Source organism: Hyla sarda, chromosome 3 (genome assembly GCF_029499605.1).
Source record: "Hyla sarda isolate aHylSar1 chromosome 3, aHylSar1.hap1, whole genome shotgun sequence".
NCBI classification, from domain to species: domain Eukaryota; kingdom Metazoa; phylum Chordata; class Amphibia; order Anura; family Hylidae; genus Hyla; species Hyla sarda.
In genome coordinates this window covers 25,093,926-25,114,812 of record NC_079191.1, presented here as the reverse complement: position 1 = coordinate 25,114,812, position 20,887 = coordinate 25,093,926, and the positions used below count along the sequence as shown (strand labels likewise).

Here is a 20,887-nt window from a genome sequence, read left to right as displayed (position 1 = left end):
TCAGACATCTTATCGCCTATCCTTTAGATTGGGGATATATTGGATTAGGGCCGGAGTACCCCTTTAAGCCCTTCACACTTTTTTTTATTAAAGTTGTTACAACTTGTGCAAATGACCCTGAACACTGGTATATAGGGATTTTTATTAATTCACCCCAAAGTATATTCTTCAAAAAAGCTTCATCCATAATGCAATGAGGTTCACCTATGTGTCTTTAGCTCCTATATAGACCTATGTGTTTCCATGGTAACAGACTTCAAACACACCCTGTGTAGTCTGATCCCGTCAAATTATATTTAAAGGGGTTTTGGACAATCCATATTTGGCAGGAGGATCTCTTGACAAGTTGATAACAAATTGTCCTAGTCTGAAAACCCTCAGCAACCAGCTGTAATCTGTGGGAAAACCGGGCAATAAGTGCTCTACAGCGCCACCACAAGTAAAAAGAAGTATTACACAGATCCCATTCAAGTCAATGGTTTGTCTGTATAATGCAGGACAGGTCCTCCAGAGCAAGAGACGCTCCCTGTAATCTCTCTACACACTGAACAAGAGATGAGGATACTAAACAGAGGACCCCCCTATTAACTCCCTAATAGGGTGTAAAATAGGGCACAGAGGCCCCCACCAATAAACTTTTGATCTTTTTCTATGACATGTCAAGAGTTTCCTAAAATGACAATTACAATGGAGTTTCATTTACGTACCTGAGATCCAGGCATGAGCAGTCAAGCAGCAGAATCATCGATCAGTAGTTTCTTATGAGAAACCAGTGATCAATGTAAAAGATCAGTGTGTGCAGTGTTATAGGTCCCTATGTACGGTACAACCAAAAAACAAAACTACTTCTAGAAACATCATACTATAATAGTGATGCACAAGAATTAAATATATATAGTACTAGAGATATAGAAACTATAGAGACCATAGAAATATATATATATATATATATATATATATATATATATATATATATATATATTATAGTACTAGAGATATAGAAACTAGGGATCGACCGATTATCGGTTTGGCCGATATTATTGGGCGATATTCACGATTTTGGACATTATCGGTATCGGCAATTGCCTTGCAGATAAGCCGATAATGCCCCACAACCGGCACCACCCCCCACCGCCCCCACTGCACCGCACCCCCCCACTGCACCGCCCTGGCCAGAGACCGCCGCCACCGCTGCCCCATTGCCTCCCCATCCCTGGTTTTATAATTACCTGTTCCTGGGGCCCGGGGTCCGCGCTACTTCTGGCTCCTGCAGCGTCCTGCATTACGCTGTGCGCTGCGCAATGACGAGTGACGTCCTCAACGCGACGTCACCGTCAGTACGCACAGTGACAGCTCAGGACGCCGCTGGAGCCAGAAGTAGCGCGGACCCCGGGAACAGGTAATTATAAAACCGGGGATGGGGGAGGCAATGGGGCAGCGGCCGTGGTCGGACTAAGGATCGGCAGGGGGAGAGAAGCGGGCGGCGGCAGTCTCTGGGCAGAGGATAGGTAGAGGGGGGGGGGAGGGGCAGCGGTGGACAGGCAGGGGGAGAGAAGCCGGGCAGGCAGGGGGAGAGAAGCGGGTGGTGGCGGCGGCGGCCTCTGGCACCGCAAAAAGCTGCTGCAGTTCATTGATTTAAAGCGACCGCTTTAAATCAATGATCTGCAGCGGCGTCGCCGGGGTGGGGGGGGGGGAGAAATAGCTGATAACTTATACTGGAATATCGGTATAAGTTATCAGCTATCGGCCTTAACCTCCAGAGATTATCAGTATCGGCCCTAAAAAAATCGATATCGGTTGATCCCTAATAGAAACCATAGAGACTATAGAATTAAATATATATAGTACTAGAGATCTATTGAGATTGCAATGTCCTGCAGATGACTCCATGAAATATGAGTGATTCGGGCCCTGTACAGCGCACAGCGAGGGTCCAGGTAGGGTAGTGCTTTTCGCTCCTCCATGGGGTCCCCTGAGGTCAGTGGTATTTCTATGTACTATTTTCCACATGTTCTTATGGGCAGATTAGGGTACCAGACCCAGCGTCAGGAACGTGAACTTCTTGCTGGGGAATAGGATTAACTGTCTGAGCTATATAAACATTGACAAAACGCCTATCAGAATGTAACGCTGCAGCCAGAAAAATGTGAGCTTGCACGATGCTTTCTTTCCAGAGCCAGAAGAGACACATTCAATCCAAGGCAGAAATCAAGTCAAAGCCATTGACCCACAGCCAAGCGAGTGCCAGTGTTCATCCATTCACATCTGCGGCGATAACATGTGACAGCTGCCCGATTATAAGAAAGCCTGCGGAGCGCTGATGACCAAACCCTCCCCAGGAGGACAGATCATAGAGAACTGTAACCCTGTATGTGCTGCCTCCGGCCAAACATTATAGGGGAGATTTATCAAAACCTGTCCAGAGGAAAAGTTGCTGAGCTGCCCATAGCAACCAATCAGATCGCTTCTTTCATTTTTCAGAGGCCTTTAGGCCTCTGAAAAATGAAAGAAGCGATCTGATTGGTTGCTATGGGCAACTCAGCAACTTTAGGCCTGTGAAGAATTAAAGAAGCGATCTGATTGGTTGCTATGGGCAACTCAGCAACTTTAGGCCTGTGAAAAATGAAAGAAACGATCTGATTGGTTGCTATGGGCAACTCAGCAACTTTAGGCCTGTGAAGAATGAAAGAAGCGATCTGATTGGTTGCTATGGGCAACTCAGCAACTTTAGGCCTGTGAAAAATGAAAGAAACGATCTGATTGGTTGCTATGGGCAACTCAGCACCTTTAGGCCTCTGAAAAATGAAAGAAACAATCTGATTGGTTGCTATGGGCAACTCAACAACTTTAGGCCTGTGAAAAATGAAAGAAGCGATCTGATTGGTTGCTATGGGCAACTCAGCAACTTTAGGCCTGTGAAAAATGAAAGAAACGATCTGATTGGTTGCTATGGGCAACTCAGCAACTTTAGGCCTGTGAAGAATGAAAGAAGCGATCTGATTGGTTGCTATGGGCAACTCAGCAACTTTAGGCCTGTGAAAAATGAAAGAAACGATCTGATTGGTTGCTATGGGCAACTCAGCACCTTTAGGCCTCTGAAAAATGAAAGAAACAATCTGATTGGTTGCTATGGGCAACTCAGCACCTTTAGGCCTGTGAAGAATGAAAGAAGCGATCTGATTGGTTGCTATGGGCAACTCAGCTACTTTTCCTCTGGACGGGTTTTGATAAATCTCCCCCTATATCCCTAAAACAATACAGAATACTATGTACATACAGGATATACCAATGGGGCTATGGCAAAGAATTAAAGGGGTACTCCGCCCCTAGACATCTTATCCCCTATCAAAGGATAGGGGACAAGACGTCTGATCACAGGGGTCCCACTGCTGGGGACTCCTGCGATCTCGGTTGCGGCACACCAGACATCCAATGCATGGGAGAGAACTTCGCTCCGTGCCGGATGACTGGTGATGCGGGGCGGAGGCTGGTGACGTCATGGCCACGCCCGCTCAATCAAGTCTTTGGGAGGGGGCGTGACGTCCATTGAGGGGGCGTGGCCGTGACGTCACCAGCCTCCGGCACTGCACCCGAAGCTCTAAACGAATGCCGGGTGGAGCAGGGAGATCGTGGGGGTCCCCAGCGGCGGGACCCCCCGTGATAAGACATCTTATCCCCTATCCTTTGGATAGGGGTAATATGTCTAGGGGCAGAGTAGCCCTTTAAACATCTATCCAGTTCTGACAATCTATGTGCAGAAGGACGGAGACAACCGGAATTTTTTGGTGGAATAGGGAAATGGCAACATAAGTGACCTATGGTTACGAAACAAATGAATGCTTAAAATGCTAATATATACCAACACAATACTCAAATAACCAATCAAAATATAACATGATGATTTTGACGTGATAACGAACCTCTCCTTTTTGTCAACTGTAAAAAACAATGTACTTCAATATAATTAGAGATGAGCGAACTTACAGTAAATTCGATTTGTCACGAACTTCTCCGCTCAGCAGTTGATGACTTATCCTACATAAATTAGTTCAGCTTTCAGGTGCTCCCGTGGGCTGGAAAAGGTGGATACAGTCCTAGGAGACTCTTTCCTAGGACTATATCCACCTTTTCCAGCCCACCGGAGCACTGGAAAGCTGAACTAATTCATGCAGGAAAAGTCAGCAACCGCCGAGCCGAGAAGTTCGTGACGAATCGAATTTACTGTAAGTTCGCTCATCTCTAGTCTCCAACAATGCTATGTTGGCGTTCACCTTTATCACTGACAGCAAGTAGAGATATTGACAATGGCACTGTCACACGTCTGGAAGCATATACAATGTTGCCTTGCGAAGGCATGCTGGGAATTATAGTTCTCTGAAGGGCTGCTTAATGTACGGAGGCTTTCTTTTACACACAGGCCAACGGTGACCTAATATCGTGTCCATTAATCCAGAACCGCAGAATAAAAAGAAACATGATAGAGACGACCTTACAGACCGATCCGCACAACTATATAGACACTAAATATCCCATTGTCCTGCTGTCACTGGTGGAACTCTCCTGCCCCCTAGTGTTCAGACTCATGCATGCAGCCAGACTATGATGTTATAGACCAGTGGTCTTCAACCTGCGGACCTCCAGATGTTGCAAAACTACAACTCCCAGCATGCCCGGACAGCCAACGGCTGTCCGGGCATGCTGGGAGTTGTAGTTTTGCAACATCTGGAGGTCCGCAGGTTGGAGACCATTGTTATAGCCGTTATGACTGATACAGCTATTACATTTCAAGACATTATGGCCCTGATTTACTATTGTAAACCCCACTGGTTTTGTTGGTTTTTTTTTTTACTTTTTTTTCTGTCGTACGATCTTTGCGACATGTCGCAGACATCATGCGACACCATTTCCCCTAAAAAGGGGGGGGGGGGGTTCCCGACAAATCTGACATTTTCACACTGATTTATCAACTTTCCAGACCCCATTTTCGGGGTTTGAAGCTTTCCCGCCCGTCTGTTCTAACCTGTTGCAAAATGACTAGGGTCACTTGGTGTAGGTGTAAAAAAAAAAAAAAAAAAAAATAGAACAAGCATTTTTTTTTCCATTTTCTTTGTGATGTGAGTACATGTGTTTCCCCCGAAAATACACCCTACCCCGAAAATAAGCCCTAGCTGGATTATCGGGGTGGGCTGCAATATAAGGCCTACCCTGAAAATAAGACCTAGGACCAGGGGTACTCAACTGGTGGACCGCGGTCCAGATCCGAACCGCGGCCACCAGTAATGTAGCAGTGTGGAGGATGGGGGGGCTGCAGGAGTGTGGAGGATGGGGGGGCTGCAGGAGTGTGGAGGATGGGTGGGCTGCGGGAGTGTGGAGGATGGGGGGGCTGCGGGAGTGTGGAGGATGGGGGGGCTGCGGGAGTGTGGAGGATGGGGGGCTGTGGAAGGATGGGGGGGCTGTATAGCAGTGTGGAGGATGGGGGGCTGTGGGAGGATGGGGGGGGGGCTGTATAGCAGTGTGGAGGATGGGGGGCTGTGGGAGGATGGGGGGGCTGTATAGCAGTGTGGAGGATGGGGGGCTGTGGGAGGATGGGGGGGGCTGCAGGAGTGTGGAGGATGGGGGGCTGTGGAAGGATGGGGGGGCTGTATAGCAGTGAGGAGGATGGGGGGCTGTGGGAGGATGGGGGGGCTGTATAGCAGTGTGGAGGATGGGGGGCTGTGGGAGGATGGGGGGCTGTATAGCAGTGTGGAGGATGGGGGGCTGTGGGAGGATGGGGGGCTGTATAGCAGTAAATAAATAAGCCCTTCCCAGAAAATAAGCCCTAGTGTGTTTTTTGTGACTAAAATTAATATAAGACCCGGTCTTATTTTCGGAGAAACATGGTAGTATACATGGCTGATTTTTTGTTTAAAGTAGAATAAAAAAATATATATAAAAAAAAAATAATAATAATAATAATAAATAATAATAATAATAAAAACTAGACACTTCAATTGTTTTCCATTATATATTTACATTTTTTTTTTTTTTCTAAGTATTTTATTTGATAGAACTTTATAGAATGACAGCGGGCGCAGCGGAGAACATACAGGTAATCAAAGTGCCCTTTACAGGTTATTAAAAAATATATATATATATATATATAAAAATAAAAAACACGCTACCTCCACCACAATACAATGTAAACCTTTTCTTTCTACCTTGAGAGCCTTCCTCAGGACCATCATCCTCATCAAACTCCACAAATTAGTCAGTAACAACTTCCTGATTAGGGATTATTTCTGCCTGAGAAACACCCCCCCAGGTATAGTCATGGTATCTGAGATATGTACGGAGGGACCGGAAGGCTGATTTTCAGTTTCCATTACAGCCAAAGGCTGTTCGGGCATGATGGGAGTTGTAGTTTTGCAACATCTGGGGGCACCCTGCTTGGGAAACACTGGTCTATGTAGAGGACAGGAGCTTCTTCAGGGTCCTGTACAGTACACAAAGTGTCCTAAAAAAAAGTAACACGGAGTCGCCCCCACCTGGTGTCCAAAGGAGCAGCTTAGGCTGGGTTCACACTACGTTTTTGCCATACTGTTTTCAATGCATTTTTCTAAAGAAAACCGTATGGCAAAAAAACGGATGGAACAGTATGTAAAAAAGTAAACCGTATGCGTTTTTAAACAGTATACTGTTTTTAAAAGTGCATACAGTTCCGTCAGTTTTTATAGAAAAAAAAAACCATAAGTTTTTGAAAATTTTGTCCATTTTTAATGGGAGGGGTCTTAGGTTGGGACTTTAGGATGTGAACGCGCATGTGCAAAGTAAAAACGTATACGTTTTTCCAGTATGGAACCGTATACATGTGCGTTTCCCATTGACGTCCGTGTTTGAAAAAAACGTATGCGGTTGCAGTACGGTTTTTAAACCGGAGACAAAATCGTGGAAAAAATTGACAAAATTTTCAAAAAAGTATGTTTTTTTTTTCTATAAAAACAGACGGAACTGTATGCACTTTTAAAAACAGTATACTGTTTAAAAAGGCATACGGTTTACTTTTTTCCATACTGTTCCATCAGTTTTTTTGCCATACGGTTTTCTTTTGAAAAACAGATTGAAAACAGTATGGCAAAAACGTGATGTGAACCCAGCCTAAGGGTGGGTTCACACTACGTTTTCTCCCATACGGGAGCGCATACGGCAGGGGGGAGCTAAAACATCGCGCTCCCGTATGCCTTCGTATGCGCTCCCGTATGTAATTCATTTCAATGAGCCGGCCAGAGTGAAACGTTCGGTCCGGTCGGCTCATTTTTTTTTTTTTTTTTTTAAATCAGCTGGTGCCAGAAAGTAAAACAGATTTGTAAATTTCTTCTATTAAAAATTCTTGATCCTTCCAGTACTTATTAGCCGCTGAATACTACAGAGGAAATTATTTTCTTTTTGGAACACAGAGCTCTCTGCTGACATCACGAGCACAGTGCTCTCTGCTGACACCTCTGTCCATTGTAGGAACTGTTCAGAGTAGGAGAAAATCCCCATAGCAAACATATGCTGCTCTGGACAGTTCCTAAAATGGACAGCAGAGGTCAGCAGAGAGCACTGTGCTCGTTATGTCAGCAGAGAGCTCTGTGTTCCAAAAAGAAAATAATTTCCTTTGTAGTATTTAGCAGCTAATAAGTACTGGAAGGATTAAGATTAAGACATTTACAAATCTGTTTAACTTTCTGGCACCAGTCGATTTACCAAAATAAATAAAATAAAAAAAACTCTTAAGGACGCAGGGCGTTTAAAAATCAGGCCGTGACCCCGCATCATACCGGGTCGGTACCGGCGGCTTATTGCAGCCGGGACCGAACGTTGTGCGGAGCGCAATTAACCTTTTAGACGCGGCGATCAAAGTTGATCGCCGCATTTAAAATGAACATAAAAGCTTACCAGCAGCTCAGTCGGGCTAATCAGGACTATCGCGATAAAATCGTGATGTCCCGATCAGCTAGGACATGAGTGGAGATCCCCTTACCTTGCTATGGCTTTGCAGGGATCAGTGTAAAAGATCAGTGTGTGCAGTGTTATAGGTCCCTATGGGACCTATAACACTGCAAAAAAAAGGGGGAAAAAAAAAAGTTAATGAAGGTCAATTAACCCCTTTCCCTAATAAAAGTTTGAATTACCCCCCTTTTCCCTTAAAAAAAAAAAAACAGTGTAAATAAAAACAAACATATGTGGTATCGCCGCGTGCGGAAATGTCCGAACTATAAAAATATATCGTTAATTTAACCGCAAAGTCAATGGCGTACGCGCAAAAAAATTCAAAAGTCCAAAATAGCGTATTTTTTGTCACTTTTTATATCATGAAAAAATGAATAAAAAGTGATCAAAAAGTCCAATCAATACAAAAATGGTACCGATAAAATCTTCAGAACACGGTGCAAAAAATGAGCCCTCATACCGCCCCCTACGTGGAAAATTTAAAAAGTTATAGGGGTCAGAAGATGAGAATTTTTAAAGTATAAATTTTTCGCCATGGATATTTGGGTAAAATGACTAATATCACTGCAAAGTAGAATTGGTGACGCAAAAAATAAGCCATAATATGGAATTTTATGTGCAAAATTAAAGCGTTATGATTTTTAGACGGTGATGAGTAAAAAATTAAAATACAAATACGGAAAAACGCTGAGTCCTTAAGGGGTTAAAGGGGTACTCCGGCCCTGATACATCTTATCCCCTATCCAAAGGATAGGGGATAAGATGTCTGATCGCGGGGGTCCGCGCCGTCACGTCCCCTCCCATAGACTTGCATTGAGGGGGCGGGGCATGACGGCACAGGAGCGGAGTCGTGACTTCACGATACTCCAGCCCTGTGGTCATCACGCTGCACACTCGGAGCCTCCAGCGCTGCGGAGAGCTCGCAAAGGTGGGTGCGCAATGACAGACTGCGGGGTTCCCCAACGGCGGGACCCCCGCGATCAAACATCTTATCCCCTCTCCTTTGGATAGGGGATAAGATGTATAAGGGCCGGAGTACCCCTTTAATGGTGTTGTCCCCCAGCTTTTCCAAACTACTGAGCAGCCCCATGTCTGGTTAAAAGACAGTGTTTCCCAACCAGGATGCCTACAGCTGTTGAAAAACTACAACTCCCAGCAGGCCCGGACAGCCTTTGGCTGTCCGGGCCTGCTGGGAGTTGTAGTTTTGCAACAGCTGGAGGCACCCTGGTTGGGAAACCCATACTTTCTCCCAGGAGCCTGCAAAAAAGAGATCATAAAATCTCCAGGACTCCAAGAAGAACAACCAAGTTTTTAAATACTGCCACCAGCTGCCACTAGAGGGAGCTAGCTGCAAATGTATTTATTGCTGCCAATGAGATATGGCGGCCTGAAAATAATTTGGGGAGAGTTATCAATAATAGTATTAAATTTTATAAGAAAAGGGAGGGGGGGGGAGGAGAACTTTAGCAAACCTAATACATACCTAATGATAAATTTGTGACAACTTGCTAAATAAAGCCCAGTGTTTCCCAAACAGGGTGCCTCCAGCTGTTGCAATACTCCCAGCATGCCTGGACAGTCTTTTGGAGTTGTAGTTTCGCAACAGCTGGAGGCACACTGATTGAGGAAGGGAATAATACAGGCTCTGGCTCATAGGTTAAGCCTTTAGTTACTGTCCCTTCTATTTTTCCCCCGTGTTAACCCTTTAAAGGGGCACTCCACTGGAAAAAAGAATTTTTAAATCGACTGATGACAGAAAGTTAAACAGATTTGTGAATTACTTCTATTTAAAAATCGTAATCCTTCCAGTACTTATCAGCTTCTGTATGCTCCACAGGAAGTCCTTTACTTTTAGAATTTCCTTTCTGTCTGACCACAATGCTCTCTACTGACACCTCTGTTCATGTCAGGAACTTTCCAGAGCAGGAGAGGTTTGCTATGAGGATTTCCTCCTACTCTGGACAGTTCCTAAAATGGACAGAGGTGTCAGCAGAAAGCATTGCGGTTAGACAGAAAGGAAATTCAAAAAGAAAAGAACTTCCTGTGGAGCATACAGCAGCTGATAAGTACTGGAAGGATTAAGATTCTTTAATAGAAGTCAATTACAAATCTGTTTAACTTTTTGGCTTTAACTTTCAGTATGTCAAACATAGGGTCATGTTGTTTTATATATACATATATATATATATATATATATATATATATATATATATATATATATAATATTTTTCTATGTGTATGTATATAGAGAGCGAGATAGATATGTATAGAGAGATAGATAGATAGATATGAGATAGATAGATATGAGATAGATAGATAGATAGATATGAGATAGATAGATAGATATGAGATAGATAGATGATAGATATGAGATAGATATAGAGATAGATACATAGATAGATATGAGAGAGATACATAGATAGGGTGAATAATGGCACAAGGGGATTAAGTATCGTATTAGAAAGGTAAGCACATGCCATTATGAAATTAAGCACTTTTATTACTTATTTTGTCTGCACGAGGGGTATCCGCGGACATACTTTCACCCTTTGGGGGTACAGTCGTGAAAAATGTTGAGAACCGCTGAGATATGAGATAGATAGCTATAAGATAGATAGATATGAGATAGATAGATATGAGATAGATAGATATGAGATAGATAGATATGGGAGAGATAGATATGAGATAGATAGATAGATAGATATGAGATAGATAGATATGGGAGAGATAGATATGAGATAGATAGATAGATATGAGATAGATAGATAGATAGATAGATAGATAGATAGATATGAGATAGATAGATATGAGATAGATAGATATGAGATAGATAGATAGATAGATAGATAGATAGATAGATAGATAGATAGATAGATAGATAGATAGATAGATATGAGATAGATAGATAGATAGATAGATAGATATGAGATAGAGGGATAGATATGAGATAGATAGATAGATAGATAGATAGATAGATATGAGATAGATAGATAGATATGACATAGATAGATAGATATGAGATAGATAGATAGATAGATACAATAGAGATATGATAGATAGATATATAGATATGAGATAGATAGATAGATAGATATGAGATAGATAGATATGAGATAGATAGATAGATAGATAGATACAATAGAGATATGATAGATAGATATATAGATATGAGATAGATAGATAGATATGAGATAGATAGATACAATAGAGATATGATATGTGATTGATAGATAGATAGATAGATAGATAGATATGAGATAGATAGATAGATATGATAGAGGTATGAGAAAGATAGATAGATAGATAGATAGACAGGCAGATAGATATTCAAGCAGGGGATACTTACTCCTCTTTCCTATGCAGCCAGAAACTGCGCCACACATTCACATGATGGATGCCCAAAGCGGGTTCAATCGGCATAAACTGGGTCAGAGCGCATTGGCGCAGTTTATCGCTGCATAGTAAATACGCAACATATCTAAGGCCTTCGTTTTAGGCCTTTTGTACCTATGTTGCCAATAGCAACCAATCACTGTTCAGCTCTCCATTTCTGGCCTACACTAGAAAACTGCAACTCGCATTCCGATTGGTTGCTATGAGAATTGGGACAGCTCCAATCGGATAAAAACTCCCAGCACGGAGATAACAAGCTAAGCAGTTGCCCATAGCAACCAAGCAGATCACTACGCTTAACTTCACATTGAAATCTTGTTGCTATGGGCAACAGTTTAACTTCCTGTCTGTGTACATGGGGGAATTTATACATATGTTTTACCCTCTCTGGCCTCACCCAGAACTTTTCTTTCAACATTCTTCTAATATTTCCTAAAAGTCTCATCCCAAAAAACAGGCAGGGCCATCTCTCCGGCCGCCAGCGCAACTGGAAAAGATAGAGACTCTGCCTGAGGAAAGGGCGGAGCGCGACATATTGGGAAAATCAAATTCCCCATAAGGCTTATTTTCCAGTGTGATACGTCCCGTTACATGGAAAACAAGCGATCATCCTTCTTAATAACATATGCGCTGCCAACACCCTGTGGAAAAAAAAAACTGAATGTGTGAACACAGCCCTAGGCAAATTTCACCGCCCCGTACGGGGCGGTGAAATTTGCCTAGGGCTGGATTCACACACTCAGTTTTTTTTTTGTTTTTTTTTATTGCAATTATTAAATTATTATTTTTGTATTTATTTTTTAATTATTAAATTATTATTTATATATATATATATATATATATATATATATATATATATAAATTAATTTAATAAAATAAACAATTATTAAAGACTATGCTACAGGGGCTGTAAAGTTAGTGTAGTACATAATATAGTGTCTGTACCTGTATGTGACGGTTTTCTCACAATTCTTCTGTGATTTTCACCCCAATATTTATTTTTACCAGCATACAAAATGACTGTTGTCTCAGATTTTTCCCAGGTTGCAATGCGGCCGAGACCTGACATCACTAGTCAGCTGATGACAGGGAGCCTGTCTGCTTCAATGGGTGGAGGGGTCGCTTGGTGGGAGAGAGATCAATCTGCAACTAATGCAACAGCTGTAGGCATCCTGATTGAAAACCGCAGGTCTTTTGAATATATGCAGCTCATTTATGTTTCAATGGGTGGGGTGGCTGATGTGTGGGAGGGAGGAAAATGGAATTATGGGATTTGTAGTCAAAAACGAAAACTCAAACAGGAAATACCAGTTCACAGAAAGCTAGCCACAGTGTTATGGTGATCTGACAACTTAGCCATTTAGCCCCAAGACAAGCGCAGATCCTTCCTAAGCATGTCCATTACTGTCTGCCAGGTACATACTAAAATCACCTTATGGGGGAGAACCCCTTTAAGTATAAAGCTGGAAATAAGTCATGAATAGAGGACATATAAGGCCTTGTTCACTTGGCGGAATCCGCCGGCAAAATTCCACTTGTAAATTCCGTTCCGGCAGAGTCCTATTCTTTTCGATGGGATTCTGCTGCACCGTGCACACAGTGGAATCTCTGTGACAGATGGTTCATGTAAATTTGCATGTGTTTTCCGGGTGGACATTCTGCAAATTTTTCGCCGTGGCCATGTTCACATGATGGAAAATGCCTGCCCGATATGTCCGCCATTATTTTATAGACCGCAATACATTTCCGAGCAGACTACGGAGAAAGAATAAACATGTCTATTTTTCAGCCAATGCTGGAATCGGGATTTCCGCGGCAGATGTTCCCTCCGCATGCACAGTGCGGCAGAATCCTATTAAAATCAATGGGACTCTGCTGCAGCGAGAATTTCTTGATTTGATGGCCCTCAGCATGCTGCCATACCGCCATATAGTGCCAAAATAATACTGCCATAATAATACTGCCATAGGCCACATATCGTGATGTGCACTTGGTATTTGACACCTTTTTCTTATTTGCAACACTTCATGGCTGCCATACAAAAATGTCAAAAATGATACACACCATCTCAAGACATTCACCTATAGCAGTGATTTTCCAACCAGGGTGTCTCCAGCTGTTGCAAAACTACAACTCCCAGCATGCCCAGACAGCCTTTGGCTGTCTGGGCATGCTGGGAGTTGTAGTTTTGCAACAGCTGGAGACACCCTGGTTGGAAAACAATGACCTATATATATATATATTTTTTTTTTTTTTTATTAAACCAGACACTTAAAGTAGCTAAATCCATTTTCAGTCAGTCTACATAATACTGCCAGACCACCATGGGGTGACAACATAATACTGCACAATCAATCCACTTGATATCCCCATATAGTTCCTAAATAGTATGAATTATACAAGTGATAAATCTGACCACTGGGACCCTCTCCAATCATAAGAATGGATGGACAGAGGCCCCATTGGTTTGGTTGTCCTTACTGCACAGAGCCCTGCCTGTCCTCAGTGTACAGAGCCCTGCTTGTTCTCAGTGTACATAGCCCTGCTTGTCTTCAATGTACAGAGCCCTGCTGGTCCTCAGTGTACAGAGCCCTTCTTGTCCTCAGTGTACAGAGCCCTGCTTGTCTTCAGTGTACAGAGCCCTGCTTGTCCTCAGTGTACAGAGCCCTGCTTGTCCTCACTGTACAGAGCCCTGCTTGTCCTCACTGTACAGAGCCCTGCTTGTCCTCACTGTACAGAGCCCCTGCTTGTCCTCAGTGTACAGAGCCCTGCTTGTCCTCCGTGTACAGAGCCCTGCTTGTCCTCAGTGTACAGAGCCCTGCTTGTCCTCAGTGTACAGAGCCCTGCTTGTCCTCAGTGTACGGAGCCCTGCTTGTCCTCAGTGTACAGAGCCCCTGCTTGTTCTCAATTTACAGAGCCCTGCTTGTCCTCAATTTACAGAGCCCTGCTTGTCCTCAATTTACAGAGCCCTGCTTGTCCTCAATTTACAGAGCCCTGCTTGTTCTCAGTGTACAGAGCCCTGCTTGTCCTCAGTGTACAGAGCCCTGCTTGTCCTCACAATCAATCCACTTGATATCCCCATATAGTTCCTAAATAGTATGAATTATACAAGTGATAAATCTGACCACTGGGACCCTCTCCAATCATAAGAATGGATGGACAGAGGCCCCATTGGTTTGGTTGTCCTTACTGCACAGAGCCCTGCCTGTCCTCAGTGTACAGAGCCCTGCTTGTTCTCAGTGTACATAGCCCTGCTTGTCTTCAATGTACAGAGCCCTGCTGGTCCTCAGTGTACAGAGCCCTGCTTGTCCTCAGTGTACAGAGCCCTACTTGTCTTCAATGTACAGAGCCCTGCTGGTCCTCAGTGTACAGAGCCCTGCTTGTCCTCAGTGTACAGAGCCCTACTTGTCTTCAGTGTACAGAGCCCTGCTTGTCCTCAGTGTACAGAGCCCTGCTTGTCCTCAGTATACAGAGCCCTGCTTGTCCTCACTGTACAGAGCCCTGCTTGTCCTCACTGTACAGAGCCCCTGCTTGTCCTCAGTGTACAGAGCCCTGCTTGTCCTCCATGTACAGAGCCCTGCTTGTCCTCAGTGTACAGAGCCCTGCTTGTCCTCAGTGTACAGAGCCCTGCTTGTCCTCAGTGTACAGAGCCCCTGCTTGTTCTCAATTTACAGAGCCCTGCTTGTCCTCAATTTACAGAGCCCTGCTTGTCCTCAATTTACAGAGCCCTGCTTGTCCTCAATTTACAGAGCCCTGCTTGTTCTCAGTGTACAGAGCCCTGCTTGTCCTCAGTGTACAGAGCCCTGCTTGTCCTCAGTGTACAGAGCCCTGCTTGTCCTCAGTGTACAGAGCCCCGCTTGTCCTCAGTGTACAGAGCCCCGCTTGTCCTCAGTGTACAGAGCCCCGCTTGTCCTCAGTGTACAGAGCCCTGCTTGTCCTCAGTGTACAGAGCCCTGCTTGTCCTCAGTGTACAGAGCCCTGCTTGTCCTCAGTGTACAGAGCCCTGCCTGTCTTCAGTGTACAGAGCCCTGCTTGTCCTCGGTGTACAGAGCCCTGCCTGTCCTCAGTGTACAGAGCCCTGCTTGTCCTCAGTGTACAGAGCCCTGCCTGTCTTCAGTGTACAGAGCCCTACTTGTCCTCAGTGTACAGAGCCCTGCCTGTCCTCAGTGTACAGAGCCCTGCTTGTCCTTGGTGTACAGAGCCCCGCTTGTCCTCGGTGTACAGAGCCCCGCTTGTCCTCAGTGTACAGAGCCCTGCTTGTCCTCAGCGTACAGAGCCCTGCTTGTCCTCAATTTACAGAGCCCTGCTTGTCCTCAGTGTACAGAGCCCTGCCTGTCCTCAGTATACAGAGCCCTGCTTGTCCTCAGTATACAGAGCCCTGCTTGTCCTCAGTATACAGAGACCTGCTTGTCCTCAGTGTACAGAGCCCCGCTTGTCCTCAGTGTAGAGAGCCCTGCTTGTCCTCAGTGTACATAGCCCTGCTTGTCCTCAGTGTACAGAGCCCTGCTTGTCCTCAGTGTACAGAGCCCTGCTTGTCCTCAGTGTACAGAGCCCTGCTTGTCCTCAGTGTACAGAGCCCTGCTTGTCCTCAGTGTACAGAGCCCTGCTTGTCCTCAGTGTACAGAGACCCGCTTGTCCTCAGTGTACAGAGCCCCGCTTGTCCTCAGTGTAGAGAGCCCTGCTTGTCCTCAGTGTACATAGCCCTGCTTGTCCTCAGTGTACATAGCCCTGCTTGTCCTCAGTGTACAGAGCCCTGCTTGTCCTCAGTGTACAGAGCCCTGCTTGTCCTCAGTGTACAGAGCCCTGCTTGTCCTCAGTGTACAGAGCCCTGCTTGTCCTCAGTGTACAGAGCCCTGCTTGTCCTCAGTGTACAGAGCCCTGCTTGTCCTCAGTGTACAGAGCCCTGCCTGTCCTCAGTATACAGAGCCCTGCCTGTCCTCAGTATACAGAGCCCTGCCTGTCCTCAGTGTACAGAGACCTGCTTGTCCTCAGTGTACAGAGCCCTGCTTGTCCTCAGTGTACAGAGCCCTGCTTGTCCTCAGTGTACAGAGCCCTGCTTGTCCTCAGTGTACAGAGCCCTGCTTGTCCTCAGTGTACAGAGCCCTGCTTGTCCTCAGTGTACAGAGCCCCGCTTGTCCTGCCCTCACTTCCTGTATTTGGACTACTCACAGAGACACAAGGGCAATAGCTACAGGGACAAAAATATACATATTAACCAAGGTATATTACAAATATACATAAAGTTATTTTTTACATTATATGAAAAGTTATTGTTAATGACCGTTACATTTTAAACTCTGCTCCACTCACTTGCATTGTCCTGATGCTTTGTATTCTTGATGTACGCTGAGAATTTCGAGAAGATGTCTATTCCAGCTGCGTTTGACTCGCGATGCTTTGCCGCAAGCTTAGGATATCTGGAGAATTAGGAACAGAATTAAAAGAACAATACCAATAGTATAACGATGAAGAAAATATGATAAGAGTACAGAAAGTCAAAGCTAATACACAGATAAACTAAATACCTGTATTATACAGAGATGTTCATGTATAAATCAATGTATGGAGATGGGAAAGTAAGACAATGTGCAGCAATGAGAGACAATGCCCCCCTTCCCTACCCAAAAATGCCTGCTACTTTGTCACATCCCAAAAAAAAGAGGCAACAGTTTCGTTACTGGGCGAGTTATAAACCTATTTCTTCCAAGATATAGAGCAGCCGCAATGCTATTGTTGTACATAGAAGGCAGTATTATAGTAGTTATATTCTTGTATATAGGAGCAGTATTATAGTAGTTATATTCTTGTATATAGGAGGCAGTATTATAGTAGTTATATTCTTGTATATAGGAGCAGTATTATAGTAGTTATATTCTTGTATATAGGAGGTAGTATTATAGTAGTTATATTCTTGTATATAGGAGCAGTATTATAGTAGTTATATTCTTGTATATAGGAGCAGTATTATAGTAGTTATATTCTTGTATATAGGAGGCAGCATTATAGTAGTTATATTCTTGTATATAGGAGCAGTATTATAGTAGTTATATTCTTGTATATAGGAGCAGTATTATAGTAGTTATATTCTTGTATATAGGAGGCAGTATTATAGTAGTTATATTCTTGTATATAGGAGGTAGTATTATAGTAGTTATATTCTTGTATATAGGAGCAGTATTATAGTAGTTATATTCTTGTATATAGGAGCAGTATTATAGTAGTTATATTCTTGTATATAGGAGCAGTATTATAGTAGTTATATTCTTGTATATAGGAGCAGTATTATAGTAGTTATATTCTTGTACATAGGAGCAGTATTATAGTAGTTATATTCTTGAATATAGGAGCAGTATTATAGTAGTTATATTCTTGTATATAGGAGGCAGTATTATAGTAGTTATATTCTTGTAAATATGAGCAGTATTATAGTAGTTATATTCTTATACATAGGGGCAGTATTATAGTAGTTATATTCTTGTATATAGGAGGCAGTATTATAACAGTTATATTCTTGTACATAGGAGGCAGTATTATAACAGTTATATTCTTGTACATAGGAGGCAGTATTATAACAGTTATATTCTTGTACATAGGAGCAGTATTATAGTTGGAATTTTTTTTATTTTCTTATCCAAACATTTGTAGTGGTAATGCATTGTGTGGCTTCATGCGAATGCAAAATATCAGAATACAATAGCAAATGGTGGACGCTCCCTCCTCTCCCTTTGCCTTTCTGGTTATATTGTTCGAACATTTTCAGACACCATAGTTCACAGTCTGCGTTTTTTTACAAAACAGCTTCACTATTGCCTTTTGTTTTTACTCAAAATCAATAAGCAGGCATATAAGACTACTGAGAATGTTATATTTCCCCCCCTTGTATCTGATTCTAGCCTCAACCAGAGCAGAAAGCCCTTAGAAAGAGTAGCCCCTGCCCTGGTGAACTCATGACGCCGCAATAAATGACACTACATTGTACAGTACTTAAAAGGAGCTAAGCCCCAGGTTATAAGCAATTTTGAAAACTGGTACAAGAAGTGGCTACCAAATATTTTGGAACTACAGAATGCAGGAGAAAAAAACAACAAGAATGGGCCAAAAAAAATTGTACATCGAAGACTGTCTGAGGACCCCTATGACCATGAATAGACATATATGTGTGGTGTCCCGGTACTGTATTGCATACCGTCCCTTGTATGGTGGTCCCCAAAGTCAGAGTTCCTACCTTCAGGTAGGGTCCCCCAGGTGGGACAGCCCCTAGTCGCCTCCTCCTTTTCTAATTTCGTAATGCTATTATGTATATATTTAATAATGTGTATATTTAATATAGCGTATATTAGTCTACTTACCTTGTTTGCGTCGCAGGACCTTCGGTCATGTGACCATGTTAATTCCTCTATGGTATGTTGGAGGACCTTTGGAGGTCCTTGGGTCACATGTTTACCCATAACTCTCTGTACAGAAGATTGGCAGTTGTATGGACCAGTGAGCTTAAGTCCAGCCCCTGCCCATATAAGGGAGCTGTAGCCAATTATCACTCTCTTGGGTTGCTGCTCTCGTGGATGCCGGACTAGCAGGATGGATCTGCGCAACTTTCAATGACAAGCTAGGCCAGAAGTCTGCTGGCCTCAGCATAAAACTAAACAGTGAGTTAAAATCTCAATCCCCGCTAAAGCTAGCCTGACTACTGGACCGAATCTAATCCCCTAAATCCAGTTGGATCACCGCAACAATTATCTTCCTAAGTTCAATAGACTCACGAGGTCCCAACCACTTGTCAAGCTCTAATAGACTCTGTTATATGGACTGTTCCTGTTCATTTTTGCCTAAAATCTTCAGTAAAAGTTCCGACAAGTTTCTGCAAATCTCCAGTTGTGGACAATCAATTATTTTCTATCTCCCTATCGCTTTTGGGAAGGGTGGCGGTAGGACAAGCATACAGAGAATAGCCCTCACCCTGGCATCACGAATAGAAAGGGTTAAAGGGGTACTCCGCCCCTAGACATCTTATCCCCTATCCAAAGGATAGGGGATAAGATGTCAGATCGCCGCGGCGCCGCTGCTGGGGAGCCCCGGGATCCCCCCTGCGGCACTGCGCTATCATTACACCACAGAGCGAGTTCGCTCTGTGCGTAATGACGGGCGATACAGGGGCCGGAGCATCGTGACGTCATGGCTCTGCCCCTTGTGACATTATGGCCCGTCCCCTTAATGCAAGTCTATGGCAGGGGGCGTGAAAACCGCCGCTCCCCCTCCCATAGACTTGTATTGAAAGGGGCGGGCCGTGACGTAACGATGCTCCGGCCCCTGTATTATGCGTCATTACGTGCAGAGCGAACTCGCTCTGTGCTGTAATGATAGCGCAGTGCCGCAGCGGGGATCCCGGGGCTCCTCAGCAGCGGCACTGCGGCGATCTGACATCTTATCCCCTATCCTTTGGAAAGGGGATAAGACGTCTAGTGGCGGAGTACCCCTTTAAGCATGCACCCTTAGTGACCGCACAGCTACACTCCCATATACCCTACTCCCCCAGGCTATCACATATGGTGCATGGTGTATATGGTGTATATCAGTGGTCTTCAACCTGCGGACCCTCCAGATGTTACAAAACTACAACTCCCAGCATGCCCGGACAGCCGACGGCTGTCCGGGCATGCTGGGAGTTGTAGTTTTGCAACATCTGGAGGTCCGCAGGTTGGAGACCACTGGTGTATATGTTGTCTGGTATCATGTATAGATTACTATATGCAGTCAGAAAGGTAAAGTAAGAACACTCCAGTCTGGGTCTGTCAGCCGCAGGTGTGAGCACAAAGCCCTGTGTGTTTTTTTTCCGGCTCAATAGAAGTGAAAAGAAGATGCAATGAACAAACATAAAATAACATAATGTGACAAGACTACAAAAGCAAGTGGGAAGCGGCAAAACACACAAAGAGAGAAGGCGAGATCACATCCAGTACGACAACCAACCGCAGTCATAGCCTCATAATGCATCATCTCTGGGCCCATTGTGTCCATTACTAATCCACCTACATTACTCAGCATGGCGGTATGTCATCAGAGGGGTCTATCGGGTGAGGAGATGATCGGCGTGGTCCATGACACTTACCTTGGTGGTGCTAGGGACTCCTCCAGGAATTCTTCTATCTTGTTGACATCTGTTTTTACCTCTCCGTTATAGGTCAGGAAGGGCGGATGTGTTCCCGGGGCGAGGTTGTGCAGGTCCGCTGGCTTTCTATAAGATGGAAGAGATAGAACATAAAATCAGACGGATATACGGTACTATTCAGCTCATACTGTATTGTGGGGAGGCCAGAGGGGATTCTATTTACTTCCATTTTGTACCGTACCAGATGAATGAAAATTTGTAATTCGACTTTTAAGGGCAACAGTAAGGTTAGGTTCCCATCACGATTTAACCATCCGATTATCGGACCGTAAAATCGGACGAAATCGGATTGCAAAAAATTGTCTACAATCGTATGTGAAAATTTCTTTGCTATCCGATTTTAAAATCGTATCCAAA

The 20,887-nt window shown here is 44.0% G+C and overlaps 1 protein-coding gene across 3 annotated transcripts in view; it reads right to left on the bottom strand.

The window, feature by feature from the left end:
- CLIC5 (chloride intracellular channel 5) overlaps window positions 1-20,887 on the bottom strand; it is a 184,344-nt gene that overhangs the window by 22,793 nt on the left and 140,664 nt on the right. For all 3 annotated transcript variants that reach the window (XM_056563922.1, XM_056563923.1, XM_056563924.1), the window contains exons 3-4: window positions 20,471-20,596; window positions 16,675-16,781 (exon numbers count right to left, since the gene is read on the bottom strand). In XM_056563922.1, the coding sequence (XP_056419897.1) occupies window positions 16,675-16,781; window positions 20,471-20,596 (233 nt within the window). The remainder of the gene's footprint in view (window positions 1-16,674; window positions 16,782-20,470; window positions 20,597-20,887) is intronic.